This window comes from Globicephala melas, chromosome 2, assembly GCF_963455315.2.
Source record: "Globicephala melas chromosome 2, mGloMel1.2, whole genome shotgun sequence".
Taxonomy (NCBI): Eukaryota; Metazoa; Chordata; class Mammalia; order Artiodactyla; family Delphinidae; genus Globicephala; species Globicephala melas.
Genome location: NC_083315.2, coordinates 67,828,757 through 67,855,075, shown reverse-complemented (window position 1 = coordinate 67,855,075; position 26,319 = coordinate 67,828,757). Strand labels below are relative to the sequence as shown.

Below are 26,319 nucleotides of genomic sequence, written 5' to 3'. Positions count from 1 at the left end.
TTCAATTTATGTCAGATCCCACACATTAATCTTGTGAGGTAAGTAGGCAAATGTTGCTATCCTCAGGATGGTGCCCAGGGAAGCTAAGTGATTTCCCTAAGTTCACATGAGGTTAATGGAAGTACGGAGAGCAAAGCAGGGCTGTCACCTCTGCCCTGATCAAGCCAGACCTGCAGCCCTTCCTACATGCAAGAGGAGGGTGGAGAAATCTGGAAATGATGCCTTGCTGGGCAGTGAGCTCCCTGAATGATCATGTCCATCTTATTAATTCCTGTCTCTTGATCACCTGGCTTAGAGCCTGGCACATAAGAGGTGCCTGAAAATCAATTGCTAAATCAACAAATGATATTTTGCCTAAAAAAGAAAATGGGGGGGGCAGGGAGAGGTGAGAAGTTTCATAAACATCTAACAAGCTGTTATATGGAAGACAGAAATTTGCTCCAGGACCAAAATAAATACCCTTCTCCCACTAAGAGTAGTCCAAATCCACTTGGGCTTCCTTAAGAGAGTGAGTTCCCTGTTAACCGATGTAATCAAATTGAGCTTGAACAACCATCTCTGGCTGTGACAGCAGCAGGGGCTCCACATTACACAGCTTCCTGGGCTTCCATTTGCATATGAAGAATGTGTGAATGATGGGCCAGAGGCCCAGGCAGAGATTACTATGAAGAGAGCTGTGTCCAGGGTCCGTGGTCTGCAGGGTCCCACCTAACCTGAAGAGTCTGTGATTCCCTGGTCTGCGTGTAGAGAAGGATCCGTATCCACATCCTGATCACCTAATTCGAAGCCTCCAGCCCCATGGACATGAGGCCTGGGGTTCTGGACCAGAGGATCTCACAGCTCATCTCTGAGCTTCAGTTACTCCATCTCCCTTTTGGCCCTTGCTCTCCCGATATGACTGTGCTGGGGTCAGAAAACTGAACCGCCACCCCTCAGTGTGGATTCCCTGCTGTCCCCTTGGTGCGTCTTCTCCTCCCTCCATCATCTGGGAAAGTCTAGCCGCAGTGCTGGGGTGGCTACCTCTCTGAGAGCCAACTCCCAGGTGCCCCCACCTCCACCAGCACGCAGGAGCCCTTGAGTGGGGAGAACAAGGGTACAGCTGGAAGGAGGCCCAGCTGGACCAGAGACAGAGGAGAAGAGGGAGGCAGCCATTGCGGGACCAGTGCCAGCCCCCCGCCACCTCTGAAGGTCATTTGATGCAGCTGTCACCTCTGGTCCTCCCCTCTCCGTGGGCAAAACAAGAGGAGAACTCAGAAATGGGCTCCACCAAGGAAAAGGGAAATTCATGAAGGGGAAGGAAGTAGGGGTGGCAGAGGGGGGAAGCCGAGCAGGAAGAAACTCTCACTTCCAGCCTCAGCTTTACTGATCAGAGGCCATCGTCATACCAGCACCAGCACAAAAGGCCCAATGGGCTTGTATCCACTCGCCAACTCCCAGGGCCAGGCCTTGCTGTCTCTGGGGTCAGGGAACCCAAGAAAGTACCCACTAAAGGCCGAGATCATCCCTTCTGCTGCTGGAGCTTAAGGAGCCAGGCCCCCAGCCTTTTGCGGGAGGGGATATTTTGACTTCCCCATAGTCCCCTCTTGGCAGACGCTGAAATCGTCAAACCCTACAAACTGCCTATTAGCCCCACAGAGACATGGAGGTATTCAGACCCAAACCCTGCCTTGTGGGCCTTCGGGGCAACTTCTGCAAGGAGGCCATGGAGGGAAGAACACAAAGACATAATGTGACACAGAGACAGCAGGTTAAACAGCAGGGCACCCAGAGCCTGTCCTGGGCTTCTGGGGAGAGCGTATTCCTTTGGCTGGGGAGACTGGAGCCTAAAGGCTGTGTCCCGTCCCCACAAGCTAGGGAGTAAGTACTGTGGAGGGGACCACAGGCAATGCTCCCTCCCTGCCGGGATGCCCTGGCCATAGATTTGGGCAATTGATTAACCTAAAGCCAACCTGTTTACATGGGTTGGGATGCCTTGATTGTGGAGACTGAAATTGGGGTATCTTCCTAACATGAGGATAAAGGGCTGGCTTCAGATCAAGCTTTAAAGGAGAGAGGGTACCAGTATGCTCTGCCACTCGCCTATACCAACCTCTCTCCATCCTGGCGATCTTGGAGATTAATGTGTTACCTCCTCAGGTAACAGAGCTACATTTTAGCAGGAATCTTCTGGAGACCAGGAAATCACCCAGAATAATCTCTCTAACATGTAAATTCCCGGCTTATCAGTGGGAGGGGTACCGAGGCCCTGAGACATAGCAGTTTGCATGATGCCTTTTCCCTAAGAAGCGCTCCCTCAGCTAATACCACGTTCCTAGATCCACCTCTGTCCAGGTCTGGCACAGTCTCTAGGAAAGAGCCCTGGCTTTGGAGTTAGACCTAAGTTTGAATTCTCTGTTCTGGTTCTTGGCTGAAGCATCTCTGGCCGGTTACGTGACCTCTCTGTGCTTCTGCTTCCACATCTGTGATCTGGAAATCACACAACCCACTGCAAAGCGCTGCCAGAAGACCAGAGGATGAGCATCCATCACGGCGCTGGCACAGCGCCGGCCCCGCGGGTTCCACTGCTGGGCCACATGGCTCCCCTCGCTCTGCACCCTGCTCTGGGAAATGAACCACTTTCCCCAGGCAGCTTCCCAGATCTTAGAATCAGTCGTCTCTCGTTCTTAGCAGGCAATTAAGACCTCCACTGTCCTTCTGCCCCCCTGGATATGCAGCACTTGCAAAGGAAAAGAGCTATCATCTGGAATGAGAACACACTGTAATATATTCATCATTCCAACCAGCTGGGGAGCTGGGGGAGGGAGAGGGCCACTTTGGGGGAAGGATATGAACAGTTCCAGCCAACCAGAAGTCCCTCATCACCTTTCATTCTCCCAGAGGGAGCCTGTCCAGGTTGAGTTATCTTCTGTGGGAAGGAAAAGCAGCTCTGGCCCTTTTAACTTAACACGGATCATAGAGCAGAGAAAATATAACAGCCCCAAACCACTAAGCACTCTCCAACTAGATTTTCCTGGCTCTGCCAAAGAGGCAAGCAGCAGCCACAGTTAAAGGAATGACATATATTTTCTGGAGAAAGTGGAAGGTGCAGGCGGTAGGGATCCCAGGGGAGCTGGTGGGGCATCAGCCCACGAGACCTCAGAGGCAAGCCCCGGCCAGGGCAGCCCGGCAAAGAGGCAGCCGCTGAGTCAGGGTTTCTGGGGATGGATGGCCGTGTTGTGGCACAGAGCACAGGCCATTCCACCTCTCTCCAGAGCACAGGACATCCCACCTCTCTCCATCATCCGCCCCTTGACTGCTGTGTTGCCTTAACATATGCATGAAAATTGCAAGTCTCGTAATTCACCCAGATGGTGGAAGCTCCCGAATTGTTCCTTCTCAAGAGACAGCTGTTCCACCGCTGGGCCACATGGCTGCCCTCACTCTGCACCCTGCTCTGGGAAATGAACCACTTTCCCCAGGCAGCTTCCCAGATCTTAGAATCGTCTCTCCCTCTTAGCAAGCAATTAAGACCTCCAGCTGAGGCGTCCACACTGTTGGCACGCCTGGTTTGGACACATGTCAGAGCTGCGTTTTAAAGCTTCATCAAGGGAGCAGGGTGAGTCCTCACCTGACCCAGACACACCCTGAAATTCCAGGCTGGAAATGACCTTCAGAGCTCCTATTGTGTGCCTCTGATGGAGGGTCATTTCAAAGCAGATAGAGACAGACAAATCTTACGCCTTCCACCATTTGAGCTGTAAAGTTATTAGCAAAGACCTTAAGACTAGCTTGTGATTTAGGAATGCTCGAACCTCCTCAATGGAAGATTAAGAGTGTCAGTGGGCAGAGAAGCTTCCTATCACTGGCAGGCTAGGTCCTCCGGGTACCCCTCTCTGGGACACCTGCAGGCTAAACCCAGGGCCTTGATGATGCAGATGTAGACTTTCTTTTTTCATTGAAGTATAGTTGATTCACAATGCTGTGTTCATTTCTGCTGTACAGCAAAGTGAGTCAGTTATACATAAATATACATTCTTTTCCATTATGGTTTATCACAGGATATTGAATACAGTTCCCTGTGCTATACAGTAGGACCTTGTTGTTTATCCATCCTTTATATAATAGTTTGCACCTGCTAATCCCAAACTCCCAATCCATCCCTCCCCACGCCCCTCCCCCTTGGCAACCACAAGTCTGTTCTTTATGTCTGTGAGTCTGTTTCATAGATAAGTTCATTTGCGTCATATTTTGGATTTTACATATAAGTGATATCATATGGTATTTGTCTTTTTCTGACTTACTTCACTTAGTATGGTAATCTCTAGTTGCATCCATGTTGCTGCCAATGGCATTATTTCATTCTTTTCTACGGCTGGGTAGTATTCTATTGTATCAGTATATATGTACCATGCAAATGTAGACTTTCTTTCTTCGCTCTCCAGGTGGAAATACTGTAGTCCATGCCGTGCCCTGGAGCAAGGAAAGCCGTGACTGGCGCCTCGTCACTTACAAAGCTCATCTCCTGCACACTCCAGGACTCCACCCACTGTGACACATACCACGCGCTCAGTAATCTGTATTTGCTATTCTTTCTGACAGTTTCAGACATTTTCTTTAGGAAGCCAGGGAAGGGAGCCTGTGCACCTCCCAACCCTCGGCTCCTTTTCAGATCTGAAAATTGTGACTCCTTTGCCCCTGACCTAGCAGGGAAGCTCTGTGCTAGATGAGCGTTAGCTGTGATGATAAGACGAGGAGGAGAAGATGGTTATCTCTATGCCTGATGGGCAAGTTGGGGTCAGCTGGGGCTGGTGATGACAAAGCCCCACCATATTGTCTTACAGGACAGGGTGGATGCGCCTATTTTGCAGACAAAGAAAGAAAAACTCCGAGAGGGAGGACGTGTCTGAGTCACTCACGGGTCAAAGTACGAAGTTGGGCTGCAAAGCAGGCTCCTGACTTGCGCAGAGCCTGGGCACCAATGACAGGGAGACCCTGGCCAGGGGAGGGGGGCATCCTTTTACACATAAGGTTCCTAAGGACTTCCCAGCCCTGGCTTCCTCCACATCAGTGCACTGGAAACCTGGCTCCACCGTTTCCCAGCGGTGCCCTTGGGCAAAGCGTTTAACTCCTCTGAGTCTCAGCTTTACACGTGTCAACAGAACAATCATTCCTGGAAAGTAATCTTGAGGACAAAATGAGGTAACATATACAAAGGCCTGACACCAAAAGTGTGAGTCCCTCCTTTAACTCCCTCTTTGGGAAGGTGAATGTCCCCCAAAGGAGGTCGTTATCTAGGACGTGTACCAAACGGGCCCAAAGAAGTTTCTCCACCTTGCCTGCAGTCCCCTCTCCACACCTTGCCAAGCAGTTAAGTCTTTAGGAGAAACTGTGAGGGCCTGCACCAGCCCCTTGGTCCTGCCCCTGCAAAGCTTATGAACCTCTCGCCCACATGGAACTTGTCAAGATAATCCCAGGGATATGGATGTCCACCACCTTGAAACAAAGCAAACAGCACTTCCAAAGGGCTCTGACTGTTCCATGATTCTTTGCCAATCACGTTGCCTCTATTTGGTTCTTCCTCCAATTCATTTCACTAAGAACTACAAGTGCATGTTTCCATTTTCCATACTCCCTTGGCCTTAACTTTGCCCACTGACTTCAAAATGAGAAAAACCTTTGCCCCTCAGTCACCATAATTGAAGCTCCTGTTTCATAGAAGTTCAGAGCTGATAGGTCTCTGACATTACAGATGAGGAAGCGGAAGCCCAGAGGGGTGGGCGCCTCCTCCCGGTTGCACAGCAAGATGACAGCCGCATGGGTGACGGACAACTCCATCTCTGAAAGCCGGGTCAGGGCTCATGTCTGCCAGCACCACAGTGGCCTCAAGCCCCAAGGAGGTGGCCCCCTGCTCAAAGCAAAGCCCAACTCCTCCCAACCAGGGATCAGTGACCCACGGCTCGGAGCCAGAAGCCAGCGCTGGGGAGGACTCTCTGACAACAATGCTTCGTGCCCCCGACCGTGGAGGCCCTCCAACCCAAACCATCCCATCAGGCACTAGATGGCATTCGACTTTAGGGCTGAAGACCTCAGCTAGATTCAAACCCAGCAACGGGCAGAGAATGTAGCCCCAAACCTGGATCTTGCCTCTGGGGTTTCCATGCAGAGAGGCAATTAAAAAGGAGGAGGGTGTGCTCTGATTAGAAAAAGACAAAGGCAGCCACTGCCACGAAGCCACAGAGTTTGCCCCAGGGCTTGGGCCTGCTCCTTGGGATCGAGGTAAGAGCCCAGAATAGGAAAGGGAAAAGCAAGGCGAGGAGGAAGAGAGAGGCAAAGGAGACCCTGCGTGGCCTCCTTCTGCAAGGCCCAGCCCTGCCAGACATGCCTACCCAGAATCATATCGGCTGGTAGTGCTTTATGTAAATCCATTGTACAAAAACAAGATTAAAACGGACAAGCAGAACAAAGCATCAGTCTCCCTAACAAAGGCCCCTCCACTTAGTATATTAGCCGCTCTTTCCACCTGACACACTTTTAAAGGGAGATCTTCAATTACCACTCGCTGGTGGGGCAAAACAACAAAAGGTCTGTCCAGTGACTATTCTCCAAGACCACGGCAGGCATTGAAATGGTTTTATGTAACAGAGATACTAATCTAGTCCATATAATTTGGAGAATCCTTTATGGGAGGACTGAAGGGCATTTGCGACCTTTGTTTCAAAGAGATTTTCTGCAGCTTATGCATTTACCTTGCCAAAAGCTAAGCTGAGCTGAGCAAACAGAGTACTCTAAATCACGCTCGCTGCTGATTTACTATCAGGCCTCTGCAGTTTGGTGGATGGAACCTTGTGGATAAACAGAGGCCAAGGCCTTGGTCCCTCCACCTGGCCATACCAAAGGGATAGGGGCCACATTCAAGTTGCCCCCTGACCCCCAGCTTCCAGATTTGGGATTTCCTCTTTCCTTCTCTTCAGGGTGGCCAGAGGGTCAGTTCTTTGCCCAGCCAGGGGTGGGACTTGGCTTTTGCCCTTGGTCCCAGGTCTGTCTCCATCCCGGGGAATGAGGTCGATAGTGTCGCCTGGCTCCCCCTTCCCACTCCATCCGGAGCAAAGATGCGAGTCTGGCTCCCTAGGTGACAATTCAGCACCACTGGCTGCTTGCAGAGGAGAAGGAGAAAGCGAAGTGGGAAAGGATGACGGGCAAGGTGAGTCTCAGGAGAGCCAAGGGAGACATGCGCACAAGCTCTCAAAACACACAGCAGGCAGATGTGCACTCGACACATGGGGTACGGGGGCCCTGCCCATGGGCAGACACACAACACACACACACAGCAAGTGTATACACTGAGAACATGCATGTGCACACATCACATAAGAGGGGAGTTCTTCACACACAGTGAAACCTAACACTCATGAACATACACGTGCATGTGTAAGAAAAGCGAGCACTTCCACAGCACTCTCCATGTGCTTGGTTTGCATAGATTCACTTATTTCATCTTCACAACAACCCCATGACGAAGGTACTCTTGCTACACCACTTTACCATGGAGTAAACAGAGGCACAGAGAAGCTAAGTAATTTGCCCACAGTCATAAAGGCGGGAGGCAGCAGTCCAGTGCCAGGGCCCGTGCTTTTGACCTTTACATTGTCAGGCCCTAGATGCCACACAGACACACCTCTCATGGGTTGAAAGCAGTGCCCCCCCCAACCAGATGCTTAAGCTGAGACGCCCCTTCCTCAAGGATCCAGACATATTACATCTCCAGGGTCAAATAAGACCCAGGTGCTCTGGTTCAGGGGAGAAGGGTACTGAGTATTAAAAAATTGAAAAACCTCTGCTCTGGTTGGTCGGTGGTTGCCACCACTGCCCCTCTCCCAGCCCCCTCCATCTACCCATAATCCAGCACCTACAGGGTTAACCCCCAGCCCCACAGCAGGCCTCTAAGACCCTATTCCATTCTAACCCTATTGGTAGAAGTTCTATACCTGTAGTTAAATATTTTCATTCTTACCCCCAGGGACAGACAAGCTGGGGGCAGTGGAATGTGTGCCTGCAACAGGTTGACGGGACCCGACTCTCAAGCCTTCCCTGAGTGCTGGCCGATGCCTGGCCCACATGGTATGAGGCGGTGGCCAGCTTCCCCAGCCTGTCCCCACCCCACCCACTTGACGGGCAGCTGATCAGAGCCCTTCAAAGCCAAGAGTACTGAAGTGGCCATCAGGGGGCAGACGGAGGCTCTGAGTCACCATTTTCACCCTCACTGAAGCCACTCAGCTGTCCTGAATCAGAGAGCAAGCATTAGAGGAGGGCTGGGGACCACATGTCCATCATCCACGAAACCCAGCAGTGGCCACTTTCTGAAACCTCTCTGCTACAAAGGCCAGGAGCCAGGAGGGAAGGAGGAGCTCAATAAATCAGAAGGCATTGCGGGAAAAATTTCACTGCCTTCGCATGACTGCAAGTTCAGCCCAACATAGAGGTTCTGGGACAGCAGACTCAGTCCCCACAGAGCCCCGGAACAGGCTCTCCAGACTCTTCACACACATGTGACACTAAGCTCTGGGGACCCAAGGGGATGGCGGGAGTAGGGATGAGAACCCTAACTGGGGCAGGCCACCCTTCACTCTGGGGTCTCAGGGCCCTGCCCAGAAACCACTCCTTTGGGGGTCCTTGAAGGTCCCCAGGAAAAGCCAGCCCACATGTTCTCCTTCTAATTAATAAGGCTGCAAAGGCATGTTCCCTGCTGGGCCCTGGGCTGGGCGCTTGAGATACAGAGGGGTCCTGAGCCTCCGCTCTCAACAAGCTCACCATCCAGGAAGAGAGAGGATAAAGAAGTTGACAGTTGTAAGGGCAGTTGTGGGGGAAAGGGGCTGAGATCAGGACCCGGAGGGGAGAGGACGAGGGAGGTGTCCGGTGGGGCTTCCCAGAGACCAGGCAGCTACGCGCAGAGTCTCCAAAAGCCACTAGGCAGAAACTGTGGAAACAGGACCAAGGGTTCTAGGAAGCAGGAGCGGCCTATACACGGTCCCAGAGAGTGGGTATGTGGAGAATTCAGGTGCCAGGGTGGGGTGCTGAAGATCAGCAGACCCAACGAGACCCTGGGGAAGCGAGATTCAGAATGATAAGGAGTCTGGGGTACAGCATTTAGAGAAAGCAGCAGTGGGAGGTGCGGGAGGGAAGTCTTGAATCAGATGAGAGGGGCGAGGCAGAATTGGAAGAGTTTAGAAGTACCTGATCACTCAGTATTTTCTGAGTCCCTACTATGTGCCTGGCACAATATAAGCCATTGTAGACCATACAGTGACATGTTTTTAAAAGGTTGCTCCTGGGCTTCCCTGGTGGCGCAGTGGTTGAGAGTCCGCCTGCCGATGCAGGGGACACGGGTTCGTGCCCCAGTCTGGGAAGATTCCACATGCCGCGGAGCGGCTGGACCCGTGAGCCATGGCCGCTGAACCTGCGCGTCCGGAGCCTGTGCTCCGCAACGGGAGAGGCCGCAACAGTGAGAGGCGCGCGTACCACAAAAAAAAAAAAAAAAAGGTTGCTCCTGCCCTTAAAAGCTTACAGTTCATCTGTTTGTTCATTCATTTATCACTTACTGAACACCTACTATATGCCAGGTGCTGTACTAGGAGTAGAGCTCTCATCTAGGAGCAAATCAAAGTCCCTTGTTCCTACTGAGCATATGTTCTAGTTAGGGAGACAGAAAATAAAAAATATATATCTTATGTCTCTATGCCAGGTAGTGACAATGCTAATTAAAAAACAGAATAGGTGGAGAAAACCCTAACTCGAGAAGATACAGGGACTTCTCTCATGGTGCAGTAGTTACGAATCTGCCTGCCAGTGCAGGGGACATGGGTTTGAGCCCTGGTCTGGGAAGATCCCACATGCCACGCAGCAACTAAGCCCATGTGCCACAACTACTGAGCCTGAGCCTGCATTCTAGAGCCTGCAAGCCACAACTATTGAGCCCGCATGCCACAACTACTGAAGCCCATGCACCTAGAGCCCGTGCTGCACAGCAAGAGAAGCCACCACAATGAGAAGCACAGACACTGCAACGAAGAGTAGCCCCCACTCAGCACAACTAGAGAAAGCCCCTGCGCAGCAATGAAGACCCAGTGCAGCCAAAAATAAATAAATAAAATATAAATAAATTTATTTAAAAAAAAAAGAAAAGGTACATGCACCCCAATCTCATAGCAGCACTATTTACAATAGCCAAGACATGGAAGCAACCTGTATGTCCATCGACAGATGAATGGATAAAGAAGATGTGGTACATATATACAATGGAATATTATGCAGCCATAGAAAAGAATAAAATAATGACATTTGCAGCAACATGGATGGACCTAGAGATTATCATACTAAGTGAAGTCAAACAAATATCATATGATATTGCTTAAATGTGGAATCTGAAAAAAAATGATACAAATGAACTTATATACAAAACAGAAACAGATCCACAGACAGAGGAAAGAAACACATGGTTCCCAAAGGGGAAAGGGGGAAGGAGGGATAAATTAGGAGTTTGGGATTAACAGATACACACTAATAATAAAATAGATAACCAACAAGGACCTACTGTATAGCACAGGGAACTATACTCAATATTTTGTAATATTTTGTAATAACCTATAAGGAAAAAAGATTCTGAAAAAACCAGATATATATATATATGTATGTATAATTGAATCATTTTGCTGTACACCTGAAACTAACACAACATTGTAAGTCAACTATATTGCAATAAAAAAAACAAAACAAAACAAGATAAAGGCAAACAAAGATGTCAGAGAGGGGATTGCTATTTCAGACAGGGTGGTCAGGAAAGACTCTGATAACGTGAGAAGATACTAAGTGAAATAGGGAGTGAGCTACATGGTGTGTGGGGGAAGAGCATGTGGGCAGAGGGAACAGCAAACAGCGCTTCTTGCGTGCTGAGGCGGGAACACGAGGCACAGGCAGAAAGAGCAAGGAGGCCGGCATGGGAGGGAGAGCGCGGGAGGAAAGGGGTCAGAGTTAGCTGGGGCCAGGCCACGTGGGGTTTAGAGCACGGTGAGAACATCAGAGAAGCAGCAAACTCCCAACAAGGACCAGAAGTTGGAGGTGGTATTCTGTAGACATTGAGGGAATTCAGAAGATGCGAAGTGGGAGCCTTCAAGCAGTTTCCATAGAGAAGTGGGGAGTTAGGCTGGGGACAGGTTTGCTATTTCACAGGCTTTACTCGGCCCAGGACACCAGGAAGGGGACTTAAATAAATGCCCAACTGCTCTGACACTAATAAAGGCTTCCCCTCAGAGGCCGCCCAGTCCGGATAGCAGAGGTTTAATTACAGCTGCAGCTGGTAATGAAGAAGCAGCACCTACATCTTTCCCCAGCTGTGTCAGCACAAAAATCCCTGTCGGCACTTGCTGCAGGGGGCGGGGGGCATTGCTAGGAGGGAAGCTCGGGGCTAGGCCAGACCAAAGTCAAGGCGCACGGCCACGGCTCACCCACCCCTGCACATACCTCCTAACTTGTCTTTCAGCCCCTCCATGGTCCTCCACGCTACTGCCCCCAGAGCAGTGGCTTCCTGACACCACCGTGAGCATGTCACTGACTGCTTTAACCCTTCAATGACCTCATGAAATTGTCCAGTCTCCTCAGTGTGGTGCTGAGGGTCCAGCCCGGCCCAGCCCCTTCTCCCGCCACGTTTTCACCTGTGCTCCTGCTGGAAGTGTCCTGATCCTGTCTGCTCTTTCATCTTTGCTCAGGCTGTCCCCTCTGCCAGAGAATGCCCTCCCTCACAAAAATAATACGAACAGCAGCAGCTAACACGTACCGAGCTCTTATTCTGTGCTGGGCCCTGGTCTAAATGCTTTCTTTGCGGTAACTCATTTAATCCTCATGGCAGCCCAAAGAGGTAGGTACTTAACACAGCCCTAGCTTATTTTACAGATGAGAAAACCAAGGGAGAGAGAGGTGAAATAACAGTCTCAGCGTCGCACAGAAGGAGTGGGCTTCAAAACTCAGGCTCTTAACCGTTGCCCATCTCTTGTCCTCCGGCCAAGTTCCTACTCATCTCTCAGGCTCAGCTCAAAACTGACTTCCTCCGAAGAGTCTTCTTTGATCCCCCGGCCTTGGATTCCCCAGACAGAACTGGTTGCTTCTCCCTAAGACGTCTCTCAGTATTTGCGGTATGAGTCTATTTCATTCATTCAGTCTCTCACTCGTTCAGTGATCATTCAGCAATAAGTACCAGGCCCTGGGTATACCCCATGTAGAAGACAGGATTCCTCTGCTTCAGGAACTCACTTCTGAGTGGGAGAGAGGGACAGGTGAGGCAGCATCACAACCAGGGGAACAGAGTGACAGAGGGGACCCAGGGGCTGTGAGCTCAGAGCACATGGAACCAACTGCCACGTGGCTCCCAAACCTCCCACACTGCCAGGTGGTGCCCTGGAGTGAAACACAAGGAATCCAAAACAGGTGCTAATAGGAGGGGTGTCCACAGAACCCACTGGGCCTTGGGGGTGCCTGGACCATGAATTTACTCATTCAGCAATTATTTACTGAGGGCCTGAAAAGTACTCACAAGTGAACAAGAGCAAGTCTTTGGTCCTTCTTTCTCACTGTACGTGAATTTATTAGTCGCAGCGTTAAGCGTCAGTATTTTATATATTGGCCAGCGTGAATCAGCCGCTCTGGGCATCCTAAATCAGTGCCCTAAGCCCACAGACGGGCGACGAGATGGCGGTGGCTGCACCAGCTTTGGCTACTCCGCGAGGACCTGCCAGGGCAGCTAGGCAACTATTCCTTCCCCACCACCAGCCTGGTGACACCCTCTGTGTCCTTGCCTGCTTGTTTGAAGGGTGCTTATTATACTGTGCTGAAATCTTTTAAAAGTTAAAGATAGTATTATATATATACATCTACTATATGTATATATACACACATACATATATATAAACCCATTTTTCCCACTAGACCACATGCTTCTTATTCATCTCTCTATTCCCAGGATTCCATAGTGCATTCAAAGCACAGGTATCTAATAAATGTTGATAGATAGATGGACAAATGGAAGGATGAATGTTGTTCTAGGGAGCAAAGCTCAGCGCCAGGAGTTGGTGACCCAAGGGAGCAGCATCAGCACTGTTTCTGGTGACGGCAGCTGGCAGGATTCCCTAGGGAGCCTCTTAGAGGGTCAGCAGAGAATTATTTTACCTAGCAGCTACGTGTTTCAGACAGGACCCACAGCTCTGTGTACACATGTGCACACGCACGCGCGTGCACACACACACACGCAGCAATCCCTAGGACTCACTACCCGGATCCTGGCACCTATCAGACTCACCTTAGTAAAATTTCAAAATCAAACCGGTTTGCCCTCAGTCCCTTCCTCTTCCTATGAACCTCTCCACCTCCCCTCTTATTTCACCCCCCCTTTCCTCTCCTGGCCACAGGTCTCTCCTGCCGAGAGAAAACCCACTGAAGGAGGGGAAAGTACAGGATTGCAAGTTGATCTCAATTCCTGGGCTGCACCTGTCCATGTGGATGCATCACTTAGCCTCACCCAGCTGCAGTTTCCTCTGCTGTACAGGGTGGTAACAGTAATACTCTCTTCTCCAGCCTGTGAAGACCAAGTGATACACTGTATGGGAAATGCTGGGTAAACCACCAGAAGTTACACTATTGTTTTATTATGTTGTTGGAAGTTAGCAGTCAGTCCAAGAGAGCACGGAATTAAATGTCAGAGGGTCTGGTTATAAGTCTCCCCACTCCACCACTAGCTATACACCAGGGGCAGTTCCAGTGACAAGGTAAAAAGTGCTAATGTAGGCACCCCTGCTACAAAAATGCCTCCCAAGCAAAATTAAAATAGTTTTAAAAATACACACCTGAACTCTAATAAGAGAAAGGTAAATCCCTAAGTGTGAGAAAAAGGTGCGGGTAGTTTATAGCAGTCGCAGAAGGTCAGGTGCTGAAGCTAAGGTAGCCCAGGGAACGTCAGCCCTGGCTAGCTGCTACCCCTAGTCTTCAGCCCAGGCTGGGAGCCTGGGGGTTAACACCCACACGGGCAGACTGGGCCTTGGGAAGATGCTGCCTAACCAGCCTAAGAATAAACAGGGATTCTGGATGAGGAAAAATGTCTCCCACAGGAAACAAAAAACAGGAGCGGGGAATAGGGAGTGACTGCTTAATGGATACGGGGTTTCCTTTAGAGGTGACGAAAATGTCTTAGAACTAGAAAGAGCTGGTGGTTGCACAACATTGTGAATGCACTAAATGCCGTTGAATTGACTATTTCTAAATGGTTTATATTATGTTATGTGAATTTCACATCAATTTTTTTTTAAAGGGAAAACCCTTAAGCCTTCACCGCACACATCGTGGAATCTCAAACCAAATTATCAATGCAAAAACTGGTCATGAGCCAGTGAAAAACATTAGAGTGCTTAATAAGAAAATGCAAAACTAATGTGTAGGGCTCTTGCACAACCTGGGACATGGCGGAGGGGCCAAAAGGCTAAAGAGTTCATAGCAAAAAAAAAAAAAGAAGAGAAAAAAAAATTACAACCTATATGAAGAAACAATCCATGGTCAGGGGGAATCAGCTGTCTCCAAAAACAGGAGAACTGATACTCCAGGAACTTGATCCAATAGAACTAATAGCTCAAGATAGAATTATCTGAAGAGACTACAAAAGGAATATGTTTAAAATAATTAAAGCAATAAAAGAAGGATTAGAATACGTAATGAAAGAATAGGACACAATGGGAAAGAAACATGCAGATTTGAAAAAGAAACAAGAGAGCTAGAAATGAAACATGTCATCATTGGAATTAAGACCTCAAAAGACAGGTTAATTAGCAGAGCAAAAGGATTTGAAACAAATGGATATGAGGAAAATGTCCAAGATACGGCCTGGAGAGATAAAGAGATGAAAAATTAGAGCTTAGGAGAGACAGAGGAGGCAGCAGTGAGAGAGCCCAACAGTTTGGCGCTCCAATAGGAGAGAACTGGGAGAATGAAGGAAAGGAGATATTTGAAGAGATATGCCTGAGAATTTTCCAGAACTGATAAAGGACATGAATCCTTAGCTTGAAGAAGATGTATACCTCTGGGGAGCCAACAGTATGAATAAAAATAACCCCACACCCAGACACATCCTAGGGAAACCGCAGAGCACTGCAATGACAAAGTCCAGAACACAACGGAAAAACAGTCTCAAACTGCTGAAGGAGAATGACTGAAAACCTCGAATTCCATCAGCAGCTAAACCACCAACCAAGCGTGAGAGCAAAATAAAGGCATCTTCAGACAAGTAAAGCATTTAAGAGTTGATCACTTCATAGACCCTTCTGGAAAGAGCCACTAAAAAAAGACCCTTCGGGCTTCCCTGGTGGCACAGTGGTTGAGAGTCCGCCTGCCGATGCAGGGGACACGGGGTCGTGCCCCGGTCCGGGAAGATCCCACATGCCACGGAGCAGCTGGGCCCGTGAGCCATGGCCGCTGAGCCTGCGCGTCCGGAGCCTGTGCTCCGCAACAGGAGAGGCCACAACAGTGAGAGGCCCGCGTACCGCAAAAAAAAAAAAAGACCCTTCAAGAACAATGAAGCCAAACCGAGAAGGGAGAAGTGAGAGGCAAGAGGTGGGAGCAAAGAAACCAGTCAACGTGAGTTACATTTCCATTTAGATGACAGTCACTGTACAAAACAACTGCAATAGTAAAGCCGGGGCACCTAAATCCCAAAATGGCGTGAGGCACTTACTGGAGTTACGCACCCCTCAGGTTCCTGTGGTGCAGCCAATCTCCCAGATCTTCTGCTGTGGCTCCCTGCCCCTCCGCCACCATCACACGGACGGACAACCCAACTAGGTACCCAAGTACGCTGAGCACTCTTCCGGGCCACAGCTCGGCCCAGCAGCCACATACCTGGAGTTTCTGGCTAATCCCTCAGCTTCTGGATTTGGATGAAAACCACATGGCCCCGGGTGGGCTCCGGCATTCCCAGCAGCCACTGAAAGGGCTAGACTACATGGTCTGGAAGTCGCGGGGGAGTTACTGCTCCACGGGGGAAGACTCTGACCAAGGGGAAATAAGAGACAGGGAGGTTGTGTAGAGAAATTCCCCCTCCTTGCTGACTACTCTGAGACGTGCTCTCTTCCTGTTACCCACCAGGAGAAGCCCTGAATACCAAGGGGATGCACCTGTGAAGAACCCGCTGGGCTCTTTGCAATTGACCGGAAGCTGAGGTCAGCACAGCAGCCATGACTTAGCATAACGAAGACCAGTGGTTTTCAAAGTGTGGGTCCCATTCCAGTAGCACCAGCATCACCTGGGAACCTGTTAGAAATTCAAATTCCCCAGCTCCACCCCAAACCTTCTGAATTTGAGACTCGGAGCCTGGGGCCCAGGAGTCTGCATGGTAACAAGTCTTCCAGGTGATTCTGAGATTAGGTTATCAGGTGTTCAATAACGTATTTGCATGAACGGTGCATTGTAATTACTGTGGCATCTATGGCACCTGTGATAAACATTAATCCTACTCACTAAATATCTCTGGCCCTCTGCCTTCAAGACCCGCCAGAGCCCTCTACTCTCTGCCCAGCCAACCAGCAACATTGCTCCATCAGCCTGGGTCCTGGGGTGACACTGACAAAAAGCAGACCCCGGCCGGCCCACAATGGACAAGTAATATGAACAAGAAATAAAATCTTATTGTTTTAAGCCACTGGGATTTGGGTGTTGTTTATCACTGCAGCATAACCCAGCTCATCCAGTCTGACATGGGCCAATATTTTCAAAGAACAGAGCTTCCCGAAATGCTCACCGCCCTATGTCGCAAGCAAAGAGAAAGAAGGAAATGTGTTGTACCCACTGATCTTCAGGAAACGTTTGATGCTTGGGCAACCAAGAGCGGCCAGGACTCAGCTGTCTCTGTAGATAATAGGAGGGGACGGGCAGCTCTGGTGCAGATGGTTCTAGAAGGGCTGCCAAAGGCTCTGGGATGAGGGCGGCAGTTCTGGGTCAGAGGAAATGGTACAAAGAGGAGGAAAAATAGGCCACCCTGCATCTGTACCAAGCTTTACGCTTTCCAGGACACTCTCACTCATTGTTTCATCTTTCCTCCTTCCATGCACAGGGATGAGCCATCCTATGCCACAGTGGGTCCAGAGAGGCAAAGGGACTTGCCCAAGATTGCACAGCAAACTGGTGGCAGAGTCAACCAAGGTTTTCACTCCCAGGCAAGCGTCCTCCTAGCACCTGCCAAGAAACAGTCTCCAGGAAGGTGGTTTTGGAGGGAGGTCAACGTCCCCCTGTCCCTTCTCAGAGCACAGGTGACGCTCTTGTACAGGGTCCTGAGGACTCTGGCATCAAATGGGTTCTCACCAGGTTCTTGTGAACTTGGAGGTTTCTGGCCTCCAAGGGGTGGAGAGGGAGGAATGGAGGTTCAGGGGCTACAGGGCAGCAGCTCACGAGTGCTCCTAGCACCCTGGGCACCATCCTTCACCCTCTCACTACCATTTCTCCCTCTCACTACCATTTCTCCCTCTCACAAGTTCCCAGACCCTAGGGTCTCCCCTGTCTCGTAGAGAGACAACAAAGCTCGTGGGGGACTGGCTGGTTCCCTCTCCCTTTCCTCCCATCACAATAAGCAGGACAGAGTCCTGGTAACGGCTGACACTCACCTCTTACGGGTTGAATTGTGTCCCCCTAAAATACATATGCTGAAGTCCTAACTCCCGGCAACACAGAATGAGACCTTATTTGGAGACAGGGGTCTCACAGAGGTAACCAAGTTAAAATGGGGTCATCAGGCTGGGCCCTAATCCAATATGACTAGTGTCCTTATAAAAGGGGAAATTTAGAGACAGACATTCACAGGGAGAAAGCCATGTGAAGAAGAGAGCTATGGGGCCACAAGCCAAGGAACTACCAGAAGCTAGGAGAGGGGCTTGGAAAAGATCTTCCCTCCCATATGGTCCCTCAGAAGGAACCAACCCTGCTGACACCCTGATTGTGGACTTCTAACCTCCAGAACGGGGAGACAATAAGCTCCTGCTGTTTAAGTCACCTAGGCTGTGATGCTCTGTAACTCTGTACCCTGTAACTTCCTGATCCTCATTCCGTGTTCCCCCTTCTTCCTAAAATCACCTCCACTGACATCCCTCTCTGCACTGCATCCCCTCAGTGTCAATCAGCACATGACTTACAAGTGCCCTAGCACCGAGCTGGTACCCAGGAAGATATAGAAATGAATTTGAAGTAGAGACAGTTGGAGGCATCAAAGAATCTAGACCGAGTGTGTGGCCCCAGATTCAAGTCCTAGCCCTGCCACTGTTGTGCTTTGGGAACCTGGGAGAAGCCCCTTCCTCACTCTGGACGTCAGTGTCTCACCTGTACTGTGATAAGGTTGAATTAAATGATCTGAGTTTCCTTCCGGCTGTGAAATTCTGCAGTTCTCAGTCAAGATAATACGTGTTTGCAATCATTTTTGTACTCTTCCCTAGAAGGTTTTTGTTTTTTGTTTTTTGTTTTTTGTTTTTTTTTGCGGTACGCGGGCCTGTCACTGCTGTGGCCTCTCCCGTTGCGGAGCACAGGCTCCGGATGCGCAGGCTCAGCGGCCATGGCTCACGGGCCCAGCCGCTCCACGGCATGTGGGATCTTCCCGGACCGGGGCACGAACCCGTGTCCCCTGCATCGGCAGGCGGACTCGCAACCACTGCGCCACCAGGGAAGCCCTTCCCTAGAAGTTTATTCTTGTAACCTCACCCTAGGGTCCACTTGCTTCATGAACCTCTTTCCTCACTCCCATGACCACCTAGACTCTGACTAGTCCCTACCCATTTCCCTTGATCAGGCCCCATCAGTTAACATGCTTGCAAAGCAGAAGGAGAAGGCATTTAATAAATACTGGGTTGAAACACCCTTCAAGGGCTTCCTCTTCTGTCTGTAGCGGATTTCTCCTTAACACTCAGCAAGAGGGCGTGGCTACAAGACAGCCCCTCCTCTTTAGTCCTTTATATACCCTACTTTATAGATCTGCCTGTCAGAGCACCGACAACACCCTGTTGCACGTATTCGTGAACCAGACCACCTCCTCCCACCAGGTCGCAGGCTCCCCGAGGCAGGAACCATCTCTCTTTTGCATCTACGTTCCCCAGCATTTGCATAATAGGAAGCAACAAATATAAGTGGAGTGGATAAACATGGGCATATGGCAGAAGCTCTTCACCATGGGTTGGAGGACCCTTAAGGGTTTCAAGGGATCCATGAACCCACTGAAATTGTGTGCAAAGGACTGTGTGTACGTGTAGGTTTTTCTATGTCGTGCACATTTTCCCATGGAGAGGGTCCGTGGAGCCCTGAGAAATTAAAAGAAAAGCCAAGGCTGAAAAGATGTTAAGCCCCAAAGCCATGAAGCAGGGAGGTGACATTTATTAAGCCCCTACCCTGTGCTGTGCCTGGTGGTGTAGGTGTTACTATTCCTACTTTGCATGAATGGAAACTGACGTTCTGAGAGGTGACATCTTGGTTCATGAAGAGAGAAGGAGCCCGTCCAGGGTGGTTCAGAGCAGACTCTGGAGCCACGAGCCTAGGTTCAAATCCCAATACTATCACTTTCTAGTTCTGTGATCTTGGTCAAGTTACTTAAGTTGCTCTGCGACTCAGTTTCCCCATCTGTAAAATGGGAGAAATGAGGGTACCTACCCCAGAGGGCTGTTGTGAGGAGTTGATGTGTTAACGTATGTAAAGTGATCAGAATGGTGCCTGGCATGGGGTGTGTACCCTGAAGGCGATGACGAGGAGGGTAAAGAGGAAGATGCTGGGACTGGCAGAGCTGAGCTGCAAACCCAGGCCTTGCCCTTAAGTGCCATTACTGCCAGCACCCAGCATGCCACAACGCCCCATCTCGCTGCTGAAACTCTCCTGTGCCCTCCTAGGAAAAGCCTTCAGACCTGAAAGTGGCTTTTCTAGCTTGGCTCCCTGGAGGTGGGCAGGTCTGTGACACCAGTTCGGGAGGCAGTCCCTGGCCGTTACAGAAGGAGTATGTGGGAGGTTATAAGCGACCTTTCCCGGCCAGCAAGACTGAGCCTGTACAATCAGGACACTCTGCTTCTGCTCTGCTCTTCATTTTCCAAGAGCTTTCCCAACATCCACGAATAGAAATTAGAAAGGGGATGCGCTCTTCCATTCCTGGAGCCCCACGCTGACGTCCAAAATCCCTTTATCATTTCCCTGAGTCCATCGCTGTGCCCTGAGCTCCAAACGGCCACTCACAACCATCCCGCTCAGGCTTTATAAATCCCGTGTCCCACCCCACACCTGACTTCCACTCTGCTTCGAGCAGACAGAGCAGCAGCAGTAAAGCCTTCAACCTGATCTCACTTCTACACCTGGGCCCCCCCAGTAACCCCATCCCAGGTGAAGTGTCAGCCACGGCCTTGTTCCAGCCCAGTCTTCTGCCCTGCTCCTGGGAAACAGCCTCTTGGGGTTTGCTTTGGGTGAGTATCTTTGTATCTTTCCTGCGAAACCATCACTATTGCACTTATTCTCGAGAGCACTTTTCATTTATTCCTGTAATGCAATTAGAATCGAGTTTCTTTAGCATTAGGGGAGATGTAACGTCAGTAGGGGAAAACTGTCATTTCATTCCCAACGTCGATATGCCCGCTCTGCCCAAATTCTCTCTCTGGTGCTAGCTTGCTCTACCCTCCCGAATGGCAAGGAGAATACTAAAAAGGAGATTCACTCTCCAAATCTGCCTCCAAATGAAGGGGCAGAAGCTCTGGGGCTGGATTCTCCTCTCAGTCATTAAATGGGGGCTCCTAGCTACTCTGACACTCTCCTGCAGTTGAGGGAACCCCTAATGCCCAATGGAAAGCTTCACACTGGCCCCGTCTACTGTTCAACGGTGAGTGGGAAAGAGTCCTCTAGACTCTGACAACAGGGCCCTACAATCATCCTCCCAGAGAGGTTGAGTGACTTGCCCAAAGTAACATGCCTGGGAAGATGGGACCAGAACCCAGATCTGCAGGCTCCTGGGTGTCTCCTACTGCATGACAATGCCCTCCACCCAGAGGGCCTGTGGCTGCCAGAAACTTAGCCCTTATCTCCCTGGGGGCACTAAGGCTTCAGTTTTCTTTAGACAAACAGGGGAAGAGATGACATGAATCTTTTATGCACCCACCTTTTCTTCAGTGTCTCCCAGTCCTTTTGGGAAATCCTCCCATTTACTGGAACCAGTCCCTTGTGAGCTTACTCTTGCCATCCTCCTTCTAGGTGCTACGATCTTGCTATCCAATGATCCCACCTTCCCTGCTTCCTCTCTTCCATCCTTCCATCCATCCATCCATCCATCCATCCACCCATCTATCCATGCATCCATTTATTTATTCACCTCTTCCTTCTTGAGCACCTCAGCTCTGCGCCAGGCGCTCAGCACTTCTTCCCCATTGCTCCTCAGAGCACCCACTCCAGAAGAATCCACTTCTCTCCTGACACCATCAAAGCCTAGAACTGATGTGCTAACACGCACCCTCTTAGGAGGTTAATCTGATAGACAAATCTGTGCTAATGCGTTTGCACCAGACCCATCATCCCTTCAGAACCGGCAGCAGGCAATGATTTCTGGAGCCCTCAGGTCAGCTGAGGCCTGCTGCCCAGGGCCTGGATAACAGGCCTACCTCCCTTTCCCTTGTTCCCCTTCCCTCCCCTCCCCACTGCAGCCCCCACATACGTATGCAGAAGTCTCCGCTTTCGTAGTAGCCAGGACAGCACTGGGACCTCCGCCGGTACATGGTCCGGAGCCCACGCCGATACGCTGTCTTATAACTGATCCTACGGCACAGAAAAGAAAGCCACTTGCAAGTATTGAAAATCAATCACTCCTGTTAGAATGATATTCGTGTTAAACTATATCAAGGATGCCATTCAATCATTACTTTAAAATGCATGGCGGCTTCGAATATGATGGAACACAATAAAGAAAAATCGATGGTGGGATCTGGGCCATTGCGATGCAGAATGTATCGCTGACAGGGCGGCAGCATTTGCTACACCTGCTGACTTCTCGCCAATCCCTTCAGAGCGATACTTAGAAGCGCTGCAGAAAATACTTTCTGGACGGTAACTGGGGACTTCTGAAAACCTCCAGACCCAGGGCTGGAGCAGCCCATGGGGTGACCTTGATAGGAATTGGGCCCTGAGAGTTTCTATGCCAACTGCCACCACCCCAACCATGATTGCTCATGGCCCTGTGGGGACTGGTCTACCCAGTTGGAGAACTGAAGCCAAGTCAGCAAAAGGACCCTCTGAGTCTGACTAGGTCCCAGACAGTAGATTAATCTCCCTCCCAACAAAAATAACAGCCCCTGGGAAAGAGCTTCGCATGCCATCTTGGGAAGGCTCAGAACCAGCTCTGCAGAGGAAGAAGCTAATATCCAGAGAGCAGAAGCTCTGGACGGGGAGTCAGAGACCTGGGTTCCAGTTCTTATGCTGACCTGAGTGTTGAGAGGTGGTCCTGTGCCACAGAGATTTATAGGCAAAATCACTCAGTCCCTATCTGAGGCAGGTAGCATTATTACGCCCCCTTTATTTCTTTCTTAGAGTTTTTATTCTTATTTTGTTTTATGTACTCTCCCCCTTTGTTTTCTGGATGAGAAAACTGGGAAGTTAAATCACTTGTTCGAGGTCACACAGCTAATAAGTTTCAGAGGCAGAATTCAAACGCAAGTCACTCTAATTTCAAAGCCACTGGGCTTAACCTACTGCCCTGTGCCAGTTCCCAAGGGGTGGCTTTCTGGGCTAATGGGATGGCCATCATGAAGCAGTAGGACAAGGGAATGAATGGTGTGAGGACAGAGTCCTAAGGAGGGAGTCAGAATTGGGTACTGACAGGCAAAGCCCCTTCCTCACACATAAGGTCAAAATGGAGGAGATTTGAAGTGGCCATTGAAGACCAGAGAGAGCAGGTAACTTCCCAAGGTCAAGGTGTAACTTGGACTCAACCCACGTCCTCGGGCCTTGAAGCCAGAGCTCTTTCATTTCCCCACCAGCACCCCAGAGGAGCCTGCCCTGTGGACCCCTCGTTGGGGGGCAGAGCCACGGGGTCCAGTCACTGGAGATGCCTATAGCCTGCTTTCCATGGAGGGTCAGCCCAACTTGGGCAGGGAGTCCTACAGCACAGGCTGGGCCAGCCCTACCAGTGCTTACAGCCCTGGCTTTATGACAAATGACAGTGCAGGACTCCAGGGAAATCTGTGATATTTGGGAATGTCACAAACTAAGGTCATTCTACTTTGTCAAAAATCCATAAGGGAAGGTAAGTAAGCCAGCCTCTAAGTGAAGCTACTTCCCCGGTACAGGAAGGCAGCTCCCGGCAATTTCAGTTGTATAAGCCTCCGAGATAAAGAATGACTCAGGGTTGACTAAGAAGTCACTCAATCCATGCCTCCCACCAAACAGAGTCATCCCCAAGCGCTTCCAGTGGAGAGGTGGTCTCAGAATCGTTAAAGCCTCCCTAGAGAAAGATGTCCCCCACTGCTTCTACCTTCCCATCCTTGCTGGCTCCTTTCCTCTGGAAGAAGAGGGAAGGGGCCAGGGACCAGGCTGCTATCAGAAGGATGCTGCGTTCAAACAAGCCATTCCACACTGAAGGAGGCTGATGGTGCTGCTGTCAGCGTGCTCACCCTGGGTCACCAGGAAAGCTGCAAAGCCACTCAGTAAGTCAGCAAAATACTTCATGTTTCAGGAATGCAGCCTGTTTTAATAAGCAGCCACTCACTTACCCTTCCCCAGTGGTGACGGACGGCAGCGCCAGCCTCCGAGTACCCAGCAAAGCCACTCCTCAGAGCAAACTTGGCTCCGGCACAGGGCCTGACAGTCATGGAGGGAGCAGGACGTTTCTTTCTTCCTCTGCCTTTGACCAGGGCCACAGGCAGCTAACTTACTTGGTCAACTAGGGGAGGTTAAGGGGATGCAGTAATGGCTGAGTCATTCCTATCAGATCAACCCTCCTGCAAACAACTCTGCAATCTGGGTAAAATATAAAAGACAACTACCTGAAAAGCACTAGAGAGAGAACAAAGGCAGATGCTGGAGGAAAGGAGACATTTCGAAGAAGGGAATGACACCAGCAAAGGTGAGCCCAAGGGCAGGCCCCAGTCAATAATATTCCAGATGGCTAAAATTCAGATAGAGGACACATGGCCTTACTGGTCTGAAGGACCACAGGACAAGCTGAGGGTAGACCCAGCAACTAGAAAGTGACAGGAGAAACCCTAGAAAGGAGAGAGCCACAAGGAGGAAGCCCCATATTCTTTGTAAAATCTCTGCCCAAACTTCTGCCCCCTGAATTACTCGTGTACAGGGCAGGTTCCAAGCAGTCCAGCAAAGGCTGAAAATATGAACTTTCAGAGTTTGGAAAACTGAGTTTAACCAAGTTAATTGGCTGCTTAAACAAACAAGCAAACAACAACAACAACAAATCTGGAGGAACACAAGAGAATTCAGTCTCTACAGTCTCTGTTGTTCATAACGCCCAGAATACAATTCAAAATTACTAGACACATTAAAGAAACTAGAAGATTGTACCTCTGTAAGAAGCAGTCAAGGAAGACCAACCCTGAGATGACCCAGATGTTGGAATTAGCAGACAAGGATTTTAAAGCAGCTGTTATATCTATGCTCAGTGTTTCACAACAAGTTACTAGCAAAACCCGCAAAGAAAACCAGGACTTTGGCCTTCCAGCATAGAGCAAGCTTCCCCATCCACATTTCTGTCCACCATGATTCCTGCATAACCTCGAAGAGTGACCAGGCCCACCAAGAGGAAGCAAAAATATCTGGAAACAACACAGATGCTCAGAAACTACGAAACGGGCCTACCAGGTAGCCTCTCTCTCACTCCCTCACTGACCCTTCATCTGCTGAATTTTCACCCCTCAAATAACAAAGCTACCTTGCCTGTATCTAATACCTCACTTTCCCCCACTTTCCCCTGCTCTTTTCACAGTATTTGCACATCCCTGACCCTGCAGGTAGGTAGGGCAAGGATCATTACACGTTTGATGAGTACACAGGGAGTCCCAAAATAGAGTGACTTGCGCAGGGTCATCCAAGAAAACATGTTTTCTCTTCCTTCCTCTCCTGTCTCCCTGGTGCCACGGGGGCATGGCATGATTTCCAGGAGGACCGCAGACAAGGAAGCAGAATTCCCACGTGCAGTCGTTCAGATGGAGTGCTTCCCATGGGCAGCCTGGCCAAGGCGCCAAGAGGTGCTGGTCTATAGCCTGCACCCTGTTCTCCAAGCCGGGTACGCTGCAAGGGGCTACATGTGCTCTGACGGGGGCCCTCTGAGGTTGGATCTCCCCCAGGAGCAGACCCTGAAGCAAGGATTCAAAAGCAAGTAGCTTATCTGGGAGATGATCCTAAGAAGCACTGGGAGGGGTGTAGTAAAATGAGACAGGAAAGTAAAGGCAGCCAATTCAGGGTGTACTTTTGAGCAGCTTCCCGCTGTGGGTGACTGAGGTTCCATCCCACTGGGGACCACAGATATGTGCAGAACACGCCTCAGAGTTGGGTAAGGAACTTCTTACCCTAAGGGTAAGGAAGCTGGCGTATTTTTCCACTAACTCCCCATCTGTCATTGGGTGAGGGATGCCCTCCAAGGGCAGTAATTCTCTAGCACTTCTAGCCTGCCCTGCCCATAAGCCGCTCTGACTATAAAGAAGCCCTCAGCAGAGCCTCTCCCGTGAGTACCAAGTGTGGGTACCAAGGGGATGCAGGCGGTGCACTGACTCCACCTGCTAGGGGGGCAGGAAGGTGAGCCTGAGGGCCTGCCTCTTTCCCCCCACTCACCATCTGAGAGAGGTACTCACCGATGCCTGGTACACTTGAACCAGTTGAGGATGTCTGTGCATCGCGTGTAGTAGATCTGATCAAAGGGGTGTGCGTACGATTCCTGGACGGTCACGGCATAGCTGAGAACCAGACAGGAGATGGAAGCTGTGGTCAGCCCTTGGGAGGCAGAGCTGATATTCAGGATGGGGTCTCCCTCCCCAGGGGAGCCAGGCCCCACAGCCAAGTGTCCAGGGGCTCCAACCCCCCCACCCCAACCCCCCCAACCCCTCTCTCCTCCTCCTGCCCTGGGTACTCTCCGCATTCAAACCTCCCTGACTCCAGGCTAGATCCAGGGCACACCCCTTACTGTCCTGTGGCCCAGCTCGCCTTCCGAAGTTCTGGTTCATTTGTTCATTTAACAGAGAATGAATAAAGGAGGGTTTCCATTTATTCTATGTGGAAGGCCCAAAGCTAGTATGTGTTAAAATACTTAATGTTTGCTCA

General features: G+C 50.2%; 1 protein-coding gene across 21 annotated transcripts in view; it reads right to left on the bottom strand.

Moving 5' to 3' along the window:
• The window catches only part of MEGF11 (multiple EGF like domains 11), a 431,740-nt gene that overhangs the window by 220,797 nt on the left and 184,624 nt on the right, over nucleotides 1-26,319 (bottom strand). For all 21 annotated transcript variants that reach the window (XR_009562966.1, XR_009562967.1, XR_009562969.1 and 18 more), the window contains 2 exons: nucleotides 25,854-25,955; nucleotides 21,713-21,813 (listed from right to left, as the gene is read on the bottom strand). Coding sequence is in view for 17 of the 21 variants with exons in the window: in XM_060294090.2 (XP_060150073.1) it covers nucleotides 21,713-21,813; nucleotides 25,854-25,955 (203 nt within the window). In the remaining 4 variants the exon portion in view is untranslated. The remainder of the gene's footprint in view (nucleotides 1-21,712; nucleotides 21,814-25,853; nucleotides 25,956-26,319) is intronic.